General features: G+C 39.3%; 1 protein-coding gene across 2 annotated transcripts in view; it reads right to left on the reverse strand.

The window, feature by feature from the left end:
- Positions 1-15,242, reverse strand: part of WFS1 (wolframin ER transmembrane glycoprotein) — a 32,552-nt gene extending 17,310 nt beyond the window's left edge. The window contains exons 1-2 of one of the 2 annotated variants that reach the window (XM_066317236.1): positions 15,149-15,242; positions 13,127-13,318 (exon numbers count right to left, since the gene is read on the reverse strand). In XM_066317236.1, coding sequence (XP_066173333.1) covers positions 13,127-13,313 — 187 coding nt within the window. In that variant the 5' untranslated portion in view covers positions 13,314-13,318; positions 15,149-15,242. The remainder of the gene's footprint in view (positions 1-13,126; positions 13,319-15,148) is intronic. The other variant, XM_066317237.1, reaches the window with a different exon arrangement.
- Between the last annotated feature and the right edge of the window lie 530 nt (positions 15,243-15,772).

Raw genomic sequence — 15,772 nt, forward strand, 5'->3', positions numbered from 1 at the left:
AGCATTTAAACTTTGAAGTCCGACAGAAATATCCATTTTTGATATTCAGGCTTTTCTTTGAACAGGTTGAAGTTCTCTAAAAACACATTTATGAAAGCATTTATTAAAAAACACTCATTACAACAAAACATGTCATTACATAAAGACCTGTATGCATTTCACAGTCATACAGCATTCAGAAGAAGACTAAACTAAAACTGCCCCTTACTAAGTGACAGAATTCAATGGTAGACTTCAAGCGGCCAAACATGACTACAGACTAATTTCTATTTTCCTGGTAGTAAGTATGTTTTATGTCTCCAGGAGAAATACTCAGAATATAAAAGTCTAAACACAAAGTGTTTATGTAGGGAGGTTGCAAACAGGCTGATGAAAAGTAAAGATAACTACTTACTTTTGGAAGCTTTACACATTACTTGGCACATTGGCCATAAGATTCCAGCTTTGATGCTATAAGCTCAAATGGGAATTTAGCATTCATTCTGTCATAGGCAGGCATTTTTACTATTTCTCTTACATTTTGATCAGAAATAGGAAATGTATCAGTTTTTAAACACTGTGCTGGGATGCAATTATTGTCCCTTACTTCTGAAATTTAACCATTAAATTGACAAAAAAGGCAGTCAATCCACAGTAGGGGATTAGTCCAAGTGAGACTAAAATACCAATGCTTAAAATTTTAAACCACAAAAGGAAGATAGGTTAAAGGTTAAATAACATATCTAAACCTCATCTTTGAACTATATTGAAGACTAAAACCCCACAAACTCTTCAATATTCATACACAGTTTTGAAGAATGGACTTATGCAATCTACATATAAAATTTGTTCAATGCAAAAAACTTTAAAGACAAATAGAGTAACCTGGGGTTGTCACAAGATTTCCTTCCCAGTATTCTAGTACAAATCAGTAACAGATGCAATAGATTCCTAACCCTTTTAATACCCATAATACCCCATACACAGCTGAATCACATCAAGTGAGCATTACTGTAGTTGGCTGACTTATTGCAAAGTGTCTGATCACATGTTTAGCAAAAACATTTTACATGCATTTTAGACAACACTGCTTCTGAAACCCCGGCATTTTAAGTGACATTGTGTATGACACTTCCAATCCTGAATTCTGAAATCTTTAAAGGCACATAATAGTCCTTTCATGTAAAGGATGATTTTTGGTTGTATATATATGAACATGAAGTGGATCATACACACATACCCGTCACACAGAATATCCTCAATTTTCTCAGTGCTCTTTTAACCACTTGGAATCACTGCCTTCCTTCAAAAAAAATCTACTAAAGTTATTTCAGGCAGAAAGGATTGATAGAGTGCATGCTGAAAAATAAAAGTGTTTGCAGACTTACTTTCCTACTAACACAAACACATTAAAGCTCTCAGCAGTGGATTTACACAGCTCAAGGGAGTTTTAGCCCTTTGCCTGCTAATATCATCCTCTGGCCAGGTGCACAGCTTAGGTCACAGCTACAGCACCTGGATTCCAGATTAAGCAAGAGGTCAAAGACCATGAACAGTGAATAACAAAGCAAAAAAATAAAAAGGTATTTTAAAGGATCACAATTTTTTATGCCTTTTGAGCTTAAGATTTTATTTGTTCACACAGTTATTGGAGGCTGGCCCCACGACAGTCATGCTATCATGCACAACAAACAACTTTTTTAAACAAACACAAGCTGGGGACTTTTAAGTGCTTTGAATGAAAAGGTGAAAACCGAGTGAGGTTTTCAGGATAAAAGGAAAAACTTAAAGCACTTTCTCAGACAGGAAGCAACAATGAAGCATTCACACAAAATATGTAAGTTTAAAAGAAATTATAGGTTTTACAAGTGAATATTAAAGCTAATAGAAACTCTACTGAACAAAAGATTAATGCATTAAGCAACACCCACACTAAGAGTATGAAGGGAAACTGCATGGCAAACACACTTTATATGATCATGACTTCATGCATTCATTTGGGCTCAGAAAAAGAAGTGACAGGAATGTGCAGCAGGAGCAGGATAAAACCCCTCCTCCTGGGGTAGGAAGAATAAAGGACCCGAGATGACAAGATACAAAACAAGATTTCTTCATTAGCCTTCTCATTTTATAGTACAGGAAGTATTCCTGAAGTGACTGAAAACAGTCAGGAACAGCAAAGCATATCCACAACCGAGAAAAATATGTAACCATTTTCACTATTCCATGAGAAGATCTGACAGTTGACACAAGTGCAAATTGTTATCAAGACGGCCCAGCGAAGTGAGCCAAGCAAATTTAAGTTGGCAGTCTTCCAAATGATCTTGCAAATTTTAGGCTTAGGTATAGAGTTTTAAATGTAGTTTTCCTAATCTTTTGTTTGAATAAACTTGACTAAGACACGCTGACAAAAACAGAGCAGCAAAAAGGCCAGTAAGCAACAAAAACAATCTCAACTACATCCCAGAAAATTATACATTCAAAAACAAGATACGATTTTAAATATATTTAATAAATAATTTTATATGTTAAGTAGGTGCTCTAACTAAGGAGGATGCAAAAACTCCCCCCAAACCCCTTTTTTTCCTAATTGAGAAAAAAAGAGATACTGGTTTGGACAGGTGAGTCCAGCTCATATTCACATCTCTAAAGATAGGGAGCAAGGCTTCTTACCTAAGTCCTCTAAACAAATCAGAATGCAGTTTACATGGGAAAGTGAGAGATTAAGAAACAGAATATGAAGATTAGAAAAACACAGTTTTCCTTCTCCCAGGGGAAAGATTATGAGTTTAGACACACAGGCATATAAAATAAGGCCTAAATCATTCAATACATTTATATGGGAATGAAAGAAAAAACAGCCAATACCGACGTGCAAAAATCTGTCAATGATTCTGTGTTATTCAGGAAAAAAGCAACAACAAAAAAACACAAGCAAAAACAGCAGAAGGATTTAATGACTAATTAAAGTGACAAAAGGCTAGATGAAACGCAGCAAACCAGAAACGCACTTTATCATTGCACACACAGTGGTAAGCTCTGAACTATTATCACACAGCGTAACACCTTAGAGTTGAAACTGTTTTATGAAAAACACAGCTCAGTGCTCATAAGGCACTATTATCAGAGCTTTATAACCTGGGGAAGAAACTGAGGAGAATGAAATGGAGAAGGCAAAGGGAGAGACTATTCAGTGTCTTTCCACTAAAGGGGATGAACAGATTAAAAGTATTTGGCCAATGCCAAATATTTCTATGAGTCTAAAATGAATATGTCTAGGCTGCAAGTAGCTAAAGAACATTCTGAATAACATAAAGTAAGGACAGTACGAACACTGCATTTAGAAAAAGCACATCAACTTCTGTGAGCCTTCCTGAACTGGAACACACCCATTTGTTCAGCTATAAGAAAAAGTTGAATGGTATCCAGAGGAAGAAAAACCGCATTTCATATTTTCATTAGCTTTATTCCAAAAGCTCACAACTTAAGTGGGTTTTCTACTTATAAGAAGTCACAGGATGTTAGGCACCTCCCTCATTGTCATGTTATTAACTCACAAGAGTAATTGAGACGTTTGATGGAGTAGAATGGAACAAGATTTTATCCCCAGGCATTTCCACCAGCTAAATTACTGGGGTGGGAGCAGGGAGTGAAGAATGTCTTCTTTGACATTAGATCTTCTCCCACATACAAACAAATTCTCTATATACCATGAAGAGCACTGTCTGAACTCAACTTTGCCATGCTGCTCAGCACTGTATGTACTTGCAGCTTCAGGCATACATCACTTTACTGCTTTAGCAAGAAGGCTTTACTGTAATTGAATCCAAAAGGGAGTACTGCCTAAATTACAAGGAAAATTACTTGCTTCTACTGTGAGAGGCTATTAGTAAGAATAAACTATGTTCACTGCTAAACTGTACTCCCACCATGCTCCACAACGTAAGATGAACAAATGAATGTGTGGGTGGAGACCGACATGGCACAGAAAATACAGATATAGAATTTGTATTTGAAAAAGCCTCTTCTATTTCCATTATGACAGACTTGAAGCTAGATTTTTACCTAACCTTTTTTATGTCTAGGAATTTCCATAAAAGTATGCCTCTGAAGTGCAACATGCAAAGCTTATCTCAGTATTAATAAAAGTACTAAAGCAGTACTTCCAGATAGGTTCTAACTGTTCTACAGTGAAGTTCCAGATAGGTTCTAACTGTTCTACATTTAAGTTTAGAATCACAAATGCAGCCTTTGCCACAAGTTTCATCAGAGAAAAAATTAAAATGCAGCCATATAACCCAGCATTGTTTTCGACTGAAAAAGAAATAGCTAGCAAAAGGTCAGAAACACGCTATGAATCCTGTGCCAAAAGAATTTAGGATGGTGCACCAAAGCACCCACATCACCTTAACTTTTACCATAAATATTTACAAAGACAATCAGCTTGCTGGAAGCCAGTCAGTTTTTAGTACTAATTTTTCATCCTCAGTTTGCATTCAACAGCGCTGAAATGTGTTCTGTTCCCTAGATTTCAATGCCTTTGGTACAAATAAGCAAAATTAATTACAAGAAAAAGTATAATTTGGTTTCTTACAAACCAAGCATCCAGCTGCTAAAGACAACTCACCTGAAAAAGCTCCGTATTTGCAGACTACTTTGAGGCACTGGCATCTTTCAGCTCTGCATGACTGAATGGATTCTCAGACAACTATTGAAAGGGAATCCTTCTACAGCTCAGTTTTCATCAGTTTTGTTCTCCATTCATCCAATTTGCTATACTACAGTCAGAAAATTTTTTAGCTTCTCATAAAGTCAGTAGAGGTCTTACTGCACTGTTCAAAACTATGATAGGATTGTATTATAATCATCAGGTCTTACTGTGGTACTTAAACAGAAAGCAAAAAACAACAACAAAACCCAAAGCCAAAGCATTACTGAACCACCAGAAAAACACCATATCACAAACATGAAACAGTTCATTTATGTTAGAAGAGTGAATGAACTTGCTTTAACAAATTTCACAAATTAAATATACTAGCTAAAGGAAATCCTTTTGTGGTGGATTTTCAGTAACACCTCATTTGCTAGTATGAAGGAAATTTTAAAACATGGGATAGAAAGCAGGCAACAAGAATGCATGCACATACAAAGTAAATAAACATAGCCTATTTGTCAAGCAATAAATAATCAAGAAAAGGTAGGAAAATGAAAGCTTATGGGGGTGCCTCCCTGTGGATATAAACCAAAATAGAGCACCACATTTTGTGCAGAATCTGCCTAGAAGGTATTTCTTTTGGAGTCACATCCTATATAATATCTCCAGTTCCCTTTGGAAATGCATGGTGGAAATTCTGATAGTGTCACACTGGATTTTACACAGGAAAAGTTCTTCTTGTAAGCACCAATCTGGTACATTAATTAAAAAAACCCAAAAAATTCAACAATTTCAGGGAACAGCATACAGGTTTGCATTGCAGATTTTATTTTAACTATGAAACAACCTTTATAGAATCTAGACACTCTTAGGAGTAAAGGCATACACAATTAATTAAAAAAATAAAAAATAATTTCTTTTGTTAGAAGATGTTGTGTAAGTCTGTCTCCTAAGTGAAAGATGAAAGATCTCTTTCATTCATCCACAGACAGAATATGTACATTTAGAAAATGCTGATCTGTACATTTTAGAACAATAAATGCAGGTTCTAACAGCTTTTTTGTGCCACTGGATTGTAATGTGGAGCTTCCAGTGTCCAGGAGAGCCAGCCTGAGTCTCTAGAGAAATCCTCCTGATTACTTTCCACAAGTTCCAACAGCTCAGTGGTATTGTGTGCAGTAACTGTGCAGGAGTAGTTTCTAGAAAGACTGACATTCCACCTAAAAGCTGGCACCAAGTGTCATGTCATAAACATGACTTGTACATATCAAATACAATGACACAGAGGAACTGACTGGAAGAGAAGAAGAAATGCTTTGCTCAACAAACATCAATGATTTGAAAAAAGGTTTCAGTAACTTCAGATGCTTAGCTGCTCATCCATGGGTGCTGAATATTTTCATCCATTCAGAAGCCTCCTGAACTCTTAACTGCACAGTAAGGGCTTGGTACAATTAAGAGTACACTGCATGTATTTCTTTTATGCCTTTAACCTCCATAGTCAGATTTGAAGATAATCCTACTTGTCCCAAGAACAATTCAGAGTTCTTATACTACCATACTTTGGCAGGAATTCTATTTTAAAAGGTGATAACAACGATGGGAGAGAAGGGAATAACATTTGTTTACAGAGCTGTTCAAGTCTAGGACTCTACTTTCTCTAGGAGGAGCAATGCATTTGTAGATATGGTCATAGTCACACCACAATTACAAGTCACTGAATAGCATTAAATTGAAATGGGAACAACTTCTGCATCCCCACAAAATGAACATAAATTGTCAGGAGAGCAATAAAAATAATTAAAAAGAGTGATATTATAGAGTATGAATTTAAAAATGGATAGAAGACCAGTCTTCAAATCTGTATTTTTCCAGCATAGCTAGAAATGTGTAATGATCTTTTAAAGTCACTAAAATAATTTTACATGTAACTAATGAGCCAGTCCTGCTGCTTTTTTTTTTATGCAGGCAACTCTGACTGAATCCTTGAATCCTTTATGGATGAGCTGGGATAAATCTAACATAAATCTGCAGTTCCAAAACTGTAGATCTAAAAATAAATTAACATTTTGTCATTTCTTAGTTGGTAATCATCAATATTCACCCTTTCCACCAAAACAAAGAAAGGAGAAAGCAATGAAAAACAATGTGAGAAGCTGAGATCATAGAGCTCACCAAGTCCACGTATTTTTGTAGGTGCAGATGGAAAGTTATCATAACAACCTGCACAATGCACATGGAATTTCAGCAATTCGGCAGTTTGAGCACTTCACCACATTCATGCTCCAGCAGTTAATTCACTGTCAAAAGAGGGGTCCTTAAAAAGGAACATTCCAACTTTTTAGCAAATCCACAAATCCAGTGGCTTAAATAAGCACTACTAATTACCTTTTCAAAGGATTACCTTTACTTCCCAGTTTACTGCTCCCAGTCTCACCTTCTAACTTTCACAATGAAGGGGGGCTGCTGCTGTGAGGGGCCCTCCAGCAACACAACAGCTCCAAGTCTCTCCTTGATTACTGTATTGTAAAAAGGATTTGTCTGCACAGTGGAACACATGTACTGGATCTCTTCCGAAGGAAAATTAATTGAAAGATTCCAACCACTAGTTAAATTTTCAAATTTGCACAAAAGGAATGTCAAGTCCTTTGCACCAAAGAACTTACAGGGCCACTGCCATTTCATTACATAATTCACTATTTTGAATATAGCTCTTCCCTTTCTACCCTCCTTTCTTTGAGCAACCTAGGACTATGCTAGAAACGTTATCATGAACAGATTAGGAAATTGATCCACCTGGAAAATAATGGATGAAGACTGAGCTAGGGCACCTTCCATAATCTGGTTCATCATGTGAATGTAAAAAATGGATAGCAGTAACAGTATCTTTGTTATCAGCCAAAAAACCCATTTATGTATTTCAAATGGTGGTAGAGGGAAATATGGAGAATGTTTCCTCAAATAAATGGGTGCTCAATCCTCCTCCCATCTAGGGTAAAAATACCAGCATGTTACTGGCTGTAGCAGCAGACATGAAAAAGTCCATTTCCATTGTTCTGCACCAACAATGATAATGTCCAAAAATTTTATCAGAAAATACAGTCATTAACTTTTGTTTGGATAGAATCCTTTCTCTCCCACAGCAATGCCTGGCAAATGAGCTTGCTAGGAGCCTGAGTATTTAAAGGTAAAGTTTGAAGGGGCATTAATAAAATGACAGATAAATTGTTAAGTAATTAGTAAGTCAAGGCATAATCCTTCCCTTCAAATAATCAAAGGTTTTTCTGAGATTTCTCCAAGCTTTGCACAAACATTTCACTTTGCCTCAAGAGTTAGTCTGTAATAGCTAACTGCCAAAAAGTAAAGACACAGAAGTGCTAAAACAGAGCTTTGAAGCAAAGGTTCATTGTAACCTTAAGTGGAAGATGGTCACACCTAGAAGATATTTGTAAGTTAGAAAGGTTCCTTCTTTGTTAGCTATCATTTGGCAGTGTCTTGGAGACACGCTGTTGTGAATTGTTGCAATGCATTGTAAACTGTTTAAAAGATTTTTTTACTATTTATAAATTTGAAGTCAGTTAGTTAATAAAATAATTTTCTTCCTAGAGGTACAAAAAAGTCTCACATCTAAGTACACATAGAACTCTCTATATCTACAAACAAAATATAAGAAATTGATTTCTGTCTGCAAAGCTCCCTGTGAGAGAGGTGAGAACACCTTCCCATGTGTTCTCAATTCTGGAACAAGAGATTACAGCAAAACCATGGACAAAAAACCCCAACTAGTTCCTTAATCAAAGAGACCTTTCTTCATGCACTCAACTTAGCTTTTCAATTTCTCCTTATTGGCCAGCAAATGCTCATGAATGATGTAATAAACCAGTAATAATCTGTTTCATGCACATAAGAAAAATTACCATCCTCTTCCCAGTTTCTCCAGTATCCTCACATGACCTCCTTTACCTGCTGACTGGCAGATAGTCAATTTTTAAGAAAGACACTTTACATGCTTGAACATACTTAAGCATTACAAGAAATGGTAACTCTTCCAGATAACCTGCAGTACAATAAATGTTCACCTGGGCTGAGAGTCATCCAGTTCAAGTTATCCCCGTAGCTGAATTGAAGCAGTTATCCGCATCCAGACATCACAGTCAAGTATCTAATTACCACTGTATTGTGAAAAGTTTCTCTCCATTCTGCTTTCCTTTCATCTGAATCAAAACATCTCCCGGGACACAGAGATCTACTTTCTAACTCAGCAACACAGGGCACTTTTCTTGACTGCAGACTCAGGCATCTCTTTCAAAAAACATTAGTAGCAGTGGTACTACAGATACTCACTAAAGATGCTAACTAAGTCACCATGTTGAAAGTGTTTTTTTCTTTGCCCTGCTCTGTAAGTAGAGGAAATTGTTTCTCTAGCAAGAATGATGTTTTTAAGCCTGCTTGGAGAATTTGGTGTCGGGAGCTCCAGAGCTCTCATCCAAGCTCTGTCTTTTCACACTCTTTTAAGGCTGTAGCTGAAGGAAGGAGATTCTACACAGTGGATGAAACACAGAAACCAGAAAGGGGTTTTGAATGAAATTAAACACCCAGACCAGAAACTGAGGGGCTTGTGCACCTGAGAGGCATAAAAGTGTCTTTTGAGATTAGAGTCTTGGTCTGTTTCAAAAGATTTCACTAGCAAGCAGACACTGGTCTTCCCTGCTACACAGGAACTCTCCTGTAATTTGCTTACATGGATACTGATGACTCCATGGCTTTAAAATTTCAGGAGCCCTAATTAATAGTGTATATGCTTTGCTCACTAGTAAACTCCCCGTCCATGAACATCCTTGAAAGAGTAACCCTTTTTTTTTCCTCATTGATTTTTAAACCTGAAAGCTGATGGATTGACATTCACTCCATTCCTACATACACAAGGAACAGAAAACCAAAGCCATACATAAGAAGAATGCAAGAGTTTTGGGTAGAAATAGGAATGCCCTCCTTTATTTTTTAACACAACCTCTATCTGTAAATTATCCTAATGATTGAATATTTTTTTCATTAAATCAAGATTCAATTTGCTCAATAAATTCTCAAAGTACTGTTACCTCCCATTGTGAAAGAAATTATTCAAGGAACAACATAAACACTACCTAACGATACATTAGCAGAATAGAGACTGAAAAATTTCAAATAGAAAAAAGGGCAGTGTAAGAGTTTGATCCAAACGAAGTGCCTGTGCTGCTGAGGATATGTGTGTGTTTAAGTGCTTTACTGAGTCAGAGCCAAGGCATTCATTAATTTGCTGAATTACACTACAAGATATGGATAATGCTGCAGGGATAGATGATGTGATGTGTGCTTCCAGGAAACAAATGACTTAATGCTCGTTTTGATGTTGTAACCTTAAACACAGCGTATATTAACAAAAACTGGAAGAAAAAGCACAGATCAGAAACAGAGACATGGTATCAAAAATATTACAAGAATTAATAAAACGGTTGAGGTTAGCAAGGACCACTGGAAATCACCTCTTCCAACCCCTCTGCTCACACAGGTCCACCTAAGTTGGTTGCTCAGGACTGCGTCCACATAGGTTTTGAGTATCTCAAAGGATGCCATCACCTCTCTGGAAAACCTGTGCCAGTGCTCAGTCACTATCACAGGACAAACAAAAAAGTGTTTACTGATGGTCAAAGAGATCTCCTGTTTGCACCAGCTGCCTCTGGTCCTTGGGCTGGGGACGACTGGACAGATTGTGCTACATACTTTTTGCACCCTACCTTCAGCTGTTCATGCACATTGACAGATCTCCCCTGAGCCTTCTCTCCCCAGGCTGAACAGCCCCAGTTCTCCCAGCTGCCTCCCACAGGAGAGATGCTGCAGCTCATTCATCATCTCTGTGGCCCTTTGCTGAACTCCCTCAATGTCTCTCATGTACTGGGTAGACCAGAACTGGGTGAAGCACTCCAGTGCTCACTGGAGAGGAAGGATCTCCTTCACCTGTTGGGCAGTGTTTCAATTATTGCAGCCCAGGATACCAGTGACCTTCTGTGAGGGAAGAGCACATGGGCTTGTGGTATACAGTCCTGAGCTGAAAATGCCTTTTCAGATAGTTGAGATATACACAGTACATGTCCCCTTCTCAAACAGAAATCACAGCTGATTTATTAAAAATTATACAAATTTCAATTTGAAATAGCAATTTATATTTGAGGAAGATATTTACATCATCATTAAAGAGGAGTGTTCTACATATTTTATAAGATTTGAGACAGCTTTCTGTATATCAGTGTGCTGGTCTTTTCTATCCTCTTCTCCATAACTCTTGAGTTACTCATGATCATAGTGACTATTGAAAATGACCTGACTTCTTAATCTTCCAAGAAAGAAGTCAGAGTAGCCCTTCCCAGAACCATTGGCCTGGAGCATACATTCTTTCATACACCCACAATACAACATGCCCTGGCTTAGAGTCCAAATCCTTCACTTCTTCTAGACCTGTGAGAAACTCGAATATTATTTATCAGTAAGGGCTCTAGTAATTCCAAGGAACACCTTCTCTGTCAGTTCAAATATTTTGAGAATTTCTGAAGTGACAATTTTCTGTTTGACATATCAGTTTCTTTTGTATTTGTTTTCATATGTACATCTTTGAATTCGTATTTTTATTTGCACTTCTTTCTAAAGTCCTACTAAAATGCCCATTTTTAAGTTCTGATGAACTGAACTTCCTTTCTTTTAATACTACATTATATGTTATTGAAGACATTTTCTATCTAAATCCACTAAAATCTTGGGTTTTAGACACTCCAGCAAGACACTATGGCAATGGTAGCTCATTCTGCTGTGTTAAATTCTTGTGTATATTAAGAAGGGCATGGGAAGGGCAATGACAGTGGCACCAGGCACCCATAATATTTTAATGGGAAGAGATTTAAAGCAATCAGGAATGAGTCACAACTGAAAAGGAGAAATACATCAATGCTCAAAGCCCTCTTTTATAGGAGCACAAATAATCCAATCTCTAATACAGTGCTGCATAGGTAGAGATCATTAGCAAATACAAAAGACTGTAAAGAGAACTAAGATAAAAATCAATGTAATTTTACAAGTCAAACATTAGTGTAGAGTAAAAAAATATCTCCAAATCAGCTAGAAAAAAAGATCTGACAGAACCTATGTGCAAAACGCCACTAAATAGCTTGTGCTGATTTCCAGAATCTTGCACGAATGCAGGCATCAACAACAGAAACTTATGTATTGCTATTTCAAATCATAGTATAACTAAGGCCAAGATAACTTCATACCATAATCCTATTATAGTTACTATTCTTTCCCTGTTGAAGCATATTAAGGAAATGGAAAACTGTGAGCACTGACGCTAAATTAGCAATCATGTAGGTAATGTTAGAAGTGTCAAATCTCCATAACCTCTCAATTCTTTTACAGGTGGGACAGAGGACAAAATTGGTACTGAACACTGAAGCATGACAGAAATTCAGGTATCCAGAAAAATTCTCCTTCATTGGGAACAGGGAACCCAGAAGGTTCCAACAGTCAGTTTTGAATTAGATGCAAACAATAGATTTGCTGACAAATATCAGACCATAATATTGGCCTGAACTATGTGCAGAGCTCAGCTGCATCTGGTATGTGCCACACAGATAGCCACACACTGAATAATTTTAAACTCTTGGATAGAGTTAAATGCTTGTGTTAAATGCTTATTATCTTTAATACAGACTCATATTTGTGAACATATGGGCATGTACATAAGCAGTTTCACAATCAAAAGTCCTATTTTAAAGGAAGTTAAAGAGCAGGAGATTTGCTAGACCTTGAGCACAAGACCATCTTGCACAAGTCTTAGATTACAAACTGAATTGGAACTGGAACTCAGCAGGTGAGTACAGGAACCAGGTATTTTTTGTTCTTCATTTTGCACAAGACTTCTCCCTTGTCCCATCAGTTTCCACAAGCTTTGAAATTCAATGGTTTCACAGCAAGTGGGGAAAAAGAACACCATCATTCTGCTTTTCATGGTGTATCATAACTGTAAATCCAAATTCTTATCTTACTGTTAACATTAAGTTCAATTTTGGCTTAATGTACTAGCTTATTATTCCCTCAGTCTACATTACAAAAACATCATATAGCATATTAAAGCTATAGTTATCACATGTGTTCTAGCCAAATAAAGAAATTAAATGGAAACATTATTATGCTAAATTTAATTAAACTCCCTGCCAATTTTTCAAATAAAGTTCTTTCCTATTGCTTTGTACAAACTTGAAACATTAGATAGCAAAACTCGAAAATAGGCACAAAGGAAGCTGAAGTAGAAAAGACTCTTCCACAACAACAGGTTAAGAGAAATTGGAGAAATTTATTTTCCTACTTTACAGTGTCTTTAAACAGAGTTTAGAATACATATACACACAATAATCTCCCAATTTTTAATGTAAGCTGATTTTGCTTAAGAATTCTGTTCATACTTACCCTTTTTTTCTGTTTTCTCCCTGCTACGGGAGTAGCCAGGAACTGAAGAAGTTGCAGAATCTGCTGAAGATGTTCCAGGTCTCTGACTGTTCTCACCATGGTCCACAGGAGCAGCATTTAGCTGGGACCTTCCAAGATGCTGCTGGGGTTGAGAGGGACTTGAGGTGGGATCAGGATCTGAATTCATTTTAGCTGCCAAAGAAGAAAATAATGATTCATTATCAGAAAGCATGGTTACAATGCAAAACTGAATAAAAATTTGAAATCTGAATGTATTTGTATAATTAAGTAAACAAAAAGCCTAGAAAACAGCAAGAAGGCTGACAGCATCTTCAAGATTTATACACTGTAATTCCAAACATGAGCACCTATAGCTGAGTCTGACCATATATAGAGCATTGTGCCAGAACAGTGACTGCTTTTTTTTTCCTAACTAATAATAACTGGGTTTCAAGTGTAAACAAATGCTAAAACTAATAATCAATCCTGTCAATGCAGCATATAAATTTCTTCTTTGAATTTAATGTTCTACTTATACATGCTAGAAATAAAGAGTAGCCCCTAACTTTCTATGGACAACTCTATAGTAAAAAAATTTATTTCATAACAAAGGCCTGGTTAACTATCATCGCCTAATCAGGAGACAGAGAAAGACAATAATGATAAGAAGGCCAAAGAGGAGGAGATGCAGAACTCTGCCTGGGAAATCAGAGGAGGAACATCACCAAGGATGCTGTGTTTAGACATTACCAACTTAAATACCCACGATTCAAAATAAACTTACTTTAAATACCTTTATGTCCCATTTAAAAAAAAAAAAAAAAAACCAAATAAATTATTCATACATGGCAGGGAGGCAAAGGCCTTACATGAGCGAGCCTTTTAACTATAAGTCCTGTCAAAACCAAGAGAGGATCTCTGCTCTGTAGTAAAAAGTTCCCTCAATAAGCAAGTAAACTTGCATAAAAATGGCTACTTAAAGTTTAGCTTCCACAAGACGTAAGTAGCAAGGTATCCATATACTACCACAGCATAACACATAGTAACTCTTGCTGCTTAAGAACAACTTCCCTAAAGTTAAGCAATTTGCAAGGAGCATTGTAGAATATTCTTGGCAATGAACAATATTTTTAAATTCTGTATAAATACAGAATTAATTCACAATACCGATCTGAAGATGTATTTGTAAAGATGAAAGTAGTACAGTCAAAACCACAAGAAAACAGTTAACCAACAACTTTTTCCACTCAAAGGACGCTAAAATCACGACAGAGCACTAAGAGTACCAGCAATGTCACCACAGCCAAACATATTACTTGTAATTTGACAACCTGGCCGCCAAAATTAAGCTTCTCTAAACCAGAAAATATTTTACTGATATAAGTAAATGCGTTTCTGTATTATGTTTCTAAATCAAGTTATAAATAAACCAACAGTTTAGTTCAACCTTCAAACAGTCCTCGGAAAACACAGAGATTAAAATACCTTCCCGGTAAACCAGCGTGAGTATTTTTAACCATTATACAATCACAAAAGTTACTGTGCCTCCAGTTTTAACTTGACCTTAGCGCTTTGTAAGAGGGACGGCGAGCGCAGCCAGGCCGCGCCCGCGGGATGCGCGGCACGGACGGGTCCGGCTCCTTCCAGAACGGGCAGCCCCGGCGCCTCTCCAGCACCGCCGTGAGCAGCAGCTCACCTCGCAAAAACATTCCCGTCCCAAAAGCCACTCTGCGCTCGTCCTACAAAGGGCGCCACCAACTTTTCCTCCGGGCTGTTCACAAGCCAGCGGCCGTGACTCCGCAGCCGCGCCGCTGGCTCTGCGCTGCCGGCGGTGTCTCCGCACCCGCCGCCGCCAGCCGCTCCCAGTCGGGAGCCCCGGAGTTCGCTCGGCCTCGCTCCCCACGAGGTCCGAGAGTGCCCGGGCGGCCCTGCCTCTCCGGAAGGCCAGGGAGCCCCAGCGGGGGCGCGGGGGGGCCCGGCAGCTCGGGCCGTCCTGCGCCGGGTCCCGCCCCAGACGCTCACCGAGCCCGGCCGGGCGAAGCCAGCGCCGCACACCCCCGATTGACGAACCTCCTCACGGCTCCGGAGGCGGCCGAACGCCGAGTGGGGCTCCGCGGGCAGCCCACAGCCCTGGAGGGCGGCGCTGGCCCGCCCATCGGCCTCGGCCTCCTCCCCTTTCGGCTGCCATTCACCGCCCTCCGCCCTGGGGACGGCTCGGCGAGGCCCCGCCGGGCCCGGGCGGGGCGGGCGGCGGTGGCGGAGGGCCGGCGGGGCGGAGGGCCGGCGGGGCCGAGGCCGGGCGGTAGCACGGCAGCCGTACCGGGGAGCCGGCGCTGTATGCGGCCGCGGCCGGCAGTGGCAGCGGGCGGGGAATGGCCGCCCACCCGTGGGGGCGAGGGGGTGTCGGGCCGGGCCGGGCTTGGGCGGCTGCAAAATGGCGGTGCCGGGTGCGGCGGGCCCGGGGTGCGGGTACGGGCCCGTCCAGCGCTGCGGCGGCGGCCGCGGCTGTGGGAGCCGTCCCCGGCGCTGCCCCGAACCTGCCCCCGGCGCGGGGAATCCCGCTGCAGGAGCGAAGGGAATGGGGAAAAGGGCGGTAACCCAGGAACTGATTTTTTCTAAATGGCCTCTTAAGTTACTGCTACTACG

The sequence above is a fragment of the Sylvia atricapilla genome, chromosome 4 (genome assembly GCF_009819655.1).
Source record: "Sylvia atricapilla isolate bSylAtr1 chromosome 4, bSylAtr1.pri, whole genome shotgun sequence".
NCBI lineage: Eukaryota > Metazoa > Chordata > Aves > Passeriformes > Sylviidae > Sylvia > Sylvia atricapilla.